General features: G+C 45.9%; 1 protein-coding gene across 1 annotated transcript; it reads right to left on the bottom strand.

The window, feature by feature from the left end:
* Window positions 1–3507: 3507 nt before the first annotated feature.
* LOC115246209 lies at window positions 3508–3909 on the bottom strand. The gene has a single exon (XM_029824902.1). It carries the CDS (start codon window positions 3907–3909, stop codon window positions 3508–3510), a length of 402 nt encoding a protein of 133 aa, XP_029680762.1.
* Window positions 3910–8168: the final 4259 nt, after the last annotated feature.

Below are 8168 nucleotides of genomic sequence, written 5' to 3'. Positions count from 1 at the left end.
AGGTGAATCACGTCGTGCATTGCTTCTATACATTCGGTTGCCAATTCGAGAACGGAAATTATTTCGAGGAAGATGTGAGATATTGCGTGGAATGCGCGCATAGATCGAGCTTCGTGAGAAGCGTATCGACGCATATGAAAAAATCGGTGTATAGCGAGAGAGTGCCCGCCTGCGATCTTATCGACGAAGTCTTCGACGTGTCGAATAATTGGTGCGACGGCTGCGCGACGAGAGCTTTGTTCTATATCGAGGGTTACGACGAGGAAGAGACGTGGTTTATCAATAAAAGATCTTGGCTTTCGTTAAACGACGAGTGATGAATCGAGAAACGATGGAGGAGCGCGATCTTCTTAATAGCGCGCGGAATATCTCAACGGTGGACGCGTATCGCGCGTGGGCGAGACGGTGCGACGAGTGTCTCGAGTTTCTGCGGGACGGGTCTCGAGGCGAGCGCCGAGGGAGATCCACCGGAGCGATCAATTCTCTGATCGCTCGAACCGTTCGATTGACGGGCGCGAGAGACGATCTGCGTCTACGTTTCGAACGCATGGAAGGCGGCGTAGAGAGGCGCGAAGGATTGGTTTGGTTTGAGATGGAGACAGCTTTCTCTAGACGCATTTTAACCGGCGCGGTTATCAACTTCGATTATATCGAACCTTCGCGATGCAGATGCTATGCTAGAGATACCGTGCTCGATAGAGTACGCAATGCTATAGATGAATATAACAGTGTTAAGGTTAATACCGTGTTTATCGGTGAGTTCGTCTCAGGTGACAAGATTGATATTAAGACTATCGCTACGAAGAATTATCCGCTTCTACCTCTTCGTTATCGCGAATTCTAAATTTAACGGTGAATGTGAATAAATATAATCCTGGATGTCACGGATGTCACGTCCAGATACTGCGAGAGATCGCGTTGAAGAAAGCGGTGATTAACGTGCGATCTACGGATAACGCGTGTTTCGTAGTCGCCGCTTTATATCCGGTTGAGAAAAACACGGAGAGAAGCTCGCGGTATCCTCACTATTCGACGGTGCTGAATCTGGAGGGTATCGAGTTTCCCATGAGTTTAAATGGAATTACTAGATTCGAGCGTATTAACAACATATCTATTAATGTGTATACCGTTCGAGATAAGAAGGACGGGAAAAGTAGCTGCCGTATCGTTCCTCTGCGTCTCACTTGTAATAAGAAGGACAGACACATTAATCTGCTGTATCTGAGCGATACGACGCAACTAGATAATACGGCGCATTTCGCATGCATTAAGAATTTGTCTCGACTCATCGGATCGCAACTGAGCAATAGACAACATAAAGTGCATATATGCGATCGGTGAGTACGAATTAAAAAATTTGTCGCGTAGTGTGGATAATATAGGCTTTCCATAGTTCACTGACCGGTGACGCGATATCCGAGAGCGATTACGCGCGCGCGATAAGAGTCTTGGAGCGATTTCGCGTCGAAACGTTGGGCGACTATAGCGATTTGTATTTAAAAACCGACGTTCTTTTATTAGCCGATGTCTTCGAAAATTTTCGCGACGCGTGTATGAGAAGTTATAATTTAGATCCCGCATACTATTACACGTTACCTGGATATACGTGGGACGCTATGTTAAAGCACACGGATATTCGATTCGAGTTATTATATTATATTATTATATGGTGATGTTCGTGGAACGCGGGATACGCGGCGGGCTAAGTCAATGCTCCAATAGATACGCGCGCGCTAATAACAAGTATTTGCAGACTTACGATCCTTCGGAACCGTCTTCTTATCTCATGTATTTCGATATAAATAATTTATACGGATGGGCGATGTGTCAATCTTTACCTTACAAAGATTTTCGATGGGTCGACGATGTCACTAGTATCAACTTAATGTCTGTGAGACCGAACTCGCCTATCGGTTACATTCTAGAGGTCGACCTTGCGTATCCGCCCAACCTTCACGATTCTCACGTGGACTTGCCATTCTGCCCGATGCGCGATAAGCCGCCCGGAAAGCATGACGAGAAACTTGTCGCCACGCTGTGCGATAAGAGTCGTTACGTAATATATTATCGCAATTTGCAGCAATGCATTCGGCACGGATTACGTGTTACGAGGATACACAGAATATTACAATTCGCGCAATCTCCATGGCTGCGCGGATATATCGAATTAAACACGCGACTACGAATTAACGCGAAAAACGAGTTCGAGAAAAATCTTTACAAATTGATGAATAACGCCGTGTTCGGTAAGACTATGGAGAATGTGCGCAATCACTCGGATGTCCGGCTGGTTACTCGATGGGACGGGCGATACGGCGCGGAGGCAATGATCGCGAAGCCGAACTTTCATAGCAGAAGCGTCTTCGCGGAGAATCTCGTAGCCGTAGAATTGCGCAAACTCGTGATTAAGTTTAACAAGCCGGTTTACGTGGGTATGTGTATTCTCGATGTGTCTAAAATTCGTTTATACGAATTTCATTACGAGTATATGCTACCGTTATATCGAGATAAATGTAAAATAATGTATACCGATACGGATAGCCTCATTTATTGCATCGAGTGCGAGGATGTGTATGAAGATATGAAGCGCGACATTGACAGATTTGATACGAGCGATTACGCGGTGGACAACGCGTACGGCATGCCTCTAGCTAATAAGAAAATACTTGGTGCTATGAAGGACGAAAATGCCGGCGCGCTTATGACGGAATTCGTTGGGCTTAGAGCGAAGATGTACGCGCTACAAGTCGAAGGTAGAGACGATACGAAAAAATTAAGGGTGTTAAGAGTGGCGTCGTCGCGAGAACGATAACGTTCGAAGATTATGCGCGCTGTCTTCGAGAAAGAATCGAGATGAGGCGCGAACAATCTTGCATAAGATCTAAGTTACACGAGGTGTATACGGTGTCGAAAGTTGCGCTCAGCCCGCATGATGATAAACGATACGTGAAATCAGGAACTATGGATACTTTACCGTGGGGGCTGTTGGGAGCCTTGCGTTTAATCCTACGCTCCTGAGCGCCTGGTTGCTTTTGTGGGGCGCTGTAGTTCCGTCCCGGTAGTGTGTGCCAGTCGTGCATGGCAGTATTTCTCGATTACACGTGCTAACCAGTTCAATTTCATTTGTATTCTTTCTGATCTGTTTGTAATAAGCCAAAATTATTTTGGCTGAGTGCAATAAAAGCATTTATTTGGATTGTCATCTACATATCCATGATTTCACCACTCCTGATCTGAATTGCGAGAAATAAAATAGGCGGTCCGGGAGGTAAAACTTCTGCCGCCATAGTTCGAGCACGTGCAACGCCCAAATTTCCAACGAATGCACGGCGCATCGAACAGGGGCATTATAAAATACCGCGGTAAGGAGCGAGGGAAACGTTATATATCGAGAATGTAATAAATAATAATTTTTCTAACGAATAATTTTATTTAATATATGTAGTTGTATTTAATATATAGTTATATTTAATATATGTAGTTTTATTTAATAAAAATACATTTTTATCATAATACCGCTGTTTTATTTATCCAAGAATTGTGCGACTCGTCCATTCCCAGCCATTTCACGTAAACTTCGTTGCCTCTTCGGCGCAGCACCTTTTCCACGAAATACATGTTGGGATCGTTGACGCGCAGCAACTCGTGCTCGTAAAATCCTCCGGCGATCGGTTCGCCGCGCGAATCCTTCAGCAAATACGTTACGGGATTAGTTCGTTGTATCTTGGCTATTCGAAAAATTTTGGTGGTCCAGTTAGGTGTGAAGCCTTTCTCGAAGATCATCTTAAACTTGCTGACGCGTACTGGATCAGCTACTTTGAATTTAGCCGGAGTCGCGATTTTTATATTGCTGTATACCGTATTTGAAAGTTTATCGGCGATCGCTGGAGTCACGTCGACGGGTCCCATACCTATAGTGCGATATTTTCATGCGTTATATTCCTCGACGAGTCGAGGTAATTCGTCGATCCACTTGTACGTTCCGCTCAGCGTGAAATACTTCCACATAGAATTTTTGAGCGTGCGATTGAATCGTTCGACGATCGACGCCCCGCTTAGAGTCTCGCACTATCTTAGATAACGCTCGGGTAACCTCGTTCGCGCTCTTGCTTTTAAGCGGTATAGCCCAAGCGTATTTGCTTAATGCGTCGATAACGGTGAGTATGTAGTTGTGGCCTTTGTTAAGTCTCGCGTAAGAACGCATCTCGACCACATCCACCTGCCATACAGGTTGTCGTACTTTACTCAAAACGTCGTCGCGCGCTTCGATCTTGGAAACAAAACTCACCGCGGCGTCTATTCGTTTACCCAGAGCGTTATCGAGCTGAGTGAGTCTCGTGAATAGTAGAATGACGCCTTTCCCTGCTTCGTCCGCGTCTTTTCTCAATTGCGACGTAATTCCTTCAACGTAGCTTTTGCTCGTCGCGTCGGCGTCCTCCTCCGGCTTAGCCAGACGCTTTATCTTGCGCTCTCTCGCGTCGTATTCGACGGAAGAGTTTAGACACAGCGCGTTATCGCGCACGTAATTTCGCAGAGATTCGATAGCCGGACGTAGTCTTCCGGTTCTCGCGTCATAGCCGCGGTTTTTTAAAGGCGTGCCGAATTTGCTCACGGACATCGCGAATTCCACGCACAACTACGGCGATCGTCGATGCGACGGCTCGATTTATACTATCGCTCCCGTTTCGCGAAGCTCCTCGATTATCGATAGAATCTCGTTTTTGTGAGCGTTGTTGCCAACTCGACGCGAAGCGTCCAGCAATCGCAGACGATCCACTAATTCGTTTGGATCGTCCCAAGGAATGTAATCGATTCTATCGTTCGTGACTCGCATGGTTGACGGTACGTGACCCGCACCCATCTTTTTTGCGCTGCTGCCATGAATAAGCGGAGCGATAACGAACTTGTATTTGTATCCTTTATTTCCTAAAACAGATTTTTAGCGTCATGGTCGCGTTTATGAGCGTTCGTTGTTAACAGTATACTCTTGTATGTTAATTTATCCTTTTCCGTATATGTGAGACTATCAGGATTTTTCATGAAGATTAATTCGTATAAACCGGGAGTACCGATGTATTTAATTTCATCCATAATTATGGAGTCATCCGCATCTATATTGAATCGCCTATTGCCAAGCATCGCGCCTTTCGCGCTCATGTACACTCCGTAAACGTGATCGATCTCATTTGGCGCTTCTCCGCCGAAAAGAGCCCCCAAGTATTTTCGTCCCAACGGTCCTAGCCATCGTCGCGCTCGTATTCGTTTCACTTCAGGTTTTTTCCAAGCGGGGCTCAACTCTTCCTCCTTCCATTTTTCCTCGACGCTCGTCGTTACAAGCGAAGCGTCGATCGCGTTATCATTTCGCGTTTAATCTCGTCTCGCTCGATCTCGTCTCGCTCGGCGCGCTCGGCTATGCGCCGCAGCGGGTCGACGGTTGGCTTAAAACGGCTCTCCATCGCGATCTCGTTCTCCATTTTGCCGGTCTTTAACGCTCTGTGTTTTTTACGAATCGATGCGTGTGTCTTAGCGATTTCTTTCGCCGTCTTCTCTCGTTCACCGATATCCGTCGCAGCCATCGTGATTAATAAATCGGTTCTTCTCGCTCGCGGGAGGGAGAGCGATCGATGCGTTCGACGTATTCGCGACGACTGATCGCTCTATGGTACGGCGAAATCGTTAAACCCTCGCCTATATCTGCCGGCGCTAAGCGCGCTATCTTTATCAATCACTAGGAAACCATATCTATATCGCCAACACGCGCGGCATAGCGCGTGAAAATTCTCATACGACATATCCGTGTTCACGTGATCGTTGTATGCGTGACGCAAATTAGTGCCATCTTGCTTAAAAAGAATCAACAGATTCGCGTTATCTCGAATCAAATGCTTTGGCATTTTAGCGTACGTTTGGCACAGATAGAAGCAATCGATATTCGAGTGTCGACCCATAGCGAAGTACTCTCTAATAGTATTCTGTTTGTCGCACGCTACGTCGTCGAATACGAATATAGAACTCGGGAGCGCTTCGCTAGGCGAAATAACGTCAGAGTTACCGGAAAATGTGAAATGACCTATATCTTCCATCGATGCCAATAAATTCTCTAAATACTAATATTTAGGCTGCTGCAATGACTTCGAGTAAACGTAAACGTTCTCGAAGCGTACACCGTGCGGGCTCTCCAACAAACTTATCAGCGCGTTCGTTTTACCACAATTAGAGGGACCGCAAATGAGGCAGCGAATAGCGCTCGGGAATAGACGACCGTGTCTGCGCGCTTCCTCAGACGGTCGCGCCCTACTATCGAGATTCGTCACCCTTATCGCGATCGCCCGGATATCAATTTTGCGGGCCGGGTACTCGTCTCGCGAAACGATTAGCGCGAGGCGATCGAGGCATCAATCCTCTGGACGCGGCCTGCCGCGAGCACGATATCGCGTACTCGCGGAGCGGCGAGCTCACCGATCGACACACCGCTGACCGCGCGCTCGCTGAGAGAGCGCGCGAGCGCGTCGCCGCTAAAGACTCGACTCTCGGCGAGAGAGCCGCCGCGAGGGCTGTATGGATAGCTATGAAATCGAAAACAAAACTTGGAATGGGCGCGACGAGAATCAAGAGAAAGAAGAGCAAAAGGAGGACGACCGCTACGAGGAAAAGTAAGCATCGGCGGGGAGCCGATCTTCGACGATCGTATCGTCAAGATTGAAACTCACACATACAATCCTTACGCTAATACTACGTTTGGGAATAGCGACGAGATACGAATTCCTATACAACAGCAAGATCTGTACACATTACCATGTGATAGTTTTCTTTACATAGAAGGTAGACTCGAGTCTAAAGAATCGCCGAGTGCGCAAGAGGGAACTGCGTCACTGACGAGGCTAGTGAACAATTGCGCGGCGTTTATCTTCGAGGAGATTCGCTACGAACTCGACGGTGTGGAAATCGATCGAAGCAGAAATGTTGGGATAACTAGCACGATTAAGAATTACGCGTCGCTGTCAGTCGAAAAAAGCAAGATATTAAAAAACGCCGGATGGGATTTGTCAGCGGCAACTCATTCGTCGATCAACGATTTCAACTTTTGCGTACCTCTCAGCGTGTTATTAGGTTTACAAATTTAATTATATATAATGTACCGAGTGAATTATATAATCTATAAATTTAATCATTTATTTTAAGCTTTAATAAATGTATTCGTCATACTGTCGCAAAATACACGCTATACTAACGAACCGGGTTTTTCTTTTATCGCGGTCGCGTATCCTTTTCCACGATAATAGCTCGCGCATCTCCTATTTTATACATATGTCCGTCAGAAAAGTGTTCGATTATCTGATTAGTGTCGGAAATTCAAATTCATTGGTAGCGAGAGATTAAAGAACCGCTATAAAAGGGCCCGCTCGTGAGGAGCCGGAGAGACACTCGCTTACGCGTTTAGTTATCGCATATAGTTACACCGCTTTGAGACACTCGCTTACGCGTTTAGTTACCGCATATAGTTACACCGCTTTGAGACACTCGCTTACGCGTTTAGTTACCGCATATAGTTACACCGCAGAGAGAATCTCGCCTGAAGCGTACTAAATTCGATTTGACTATTTTCAATCGGTTTTAATACCGCATTTTCGGTGCAGAAATCCCGATCGATTCGGATTACATTTTTTTAAATCCGTTTTAATCGACCATTTTCGGCAGGGAAGTTCAGTTTGAGCAAATCCGGACTGTTCTCGATAATGCCTCGCGCCTCCTCGCGCAAATCCGAGGCGAGATCTCCCAAAACGTAAGCCTTTATTGCAATTAAATCGCCGTTCACATTAATATAATCGGCCGCGTTAATTATCTGCTCGATTCGTTCCATATCGAGTAGTTCGCGACTGATTTTAATTCTTGTTATTTCACACCTTGCCACTTTGCTCTTATACCGTTTCGCGCTTCGTCGACTAGTCACTTTACTATTTCGCGAGCGAGAATACTTTGACGCTTCTCGAAATGATCTCGCGTTTATAAAGATCGACACGCGGATGCCGCGGTACGAGCGGAGATAAACAAGTAATAAAAATAGATTATAGAGGAAAATATATAACAAAAAATAATGTGATAACTTCTTAGAAGATAAACGAATAATAAAAATAGAAATAATAAAAAAGTAAAACCGCGAGAGGAAC

This window comes from Formica exsecta, unplaced genomic scaffold, assembly GCF_003651465.1.
Source record: "Formica exsecta isolate Colony F162 unplaced genomic scaffold, ASM365146v1 scaffold101, whole genome shotgun sequence".
NCBI classification, from domain to species: Eukaryota; Metazoa; Arthropoda; class Insecta; order Hymenoptera; family Formicidae; genus Formica; species Formica exsecta.
This window is presented reverse-complemented; position numbering and strand designations above follow the sequence as displayed.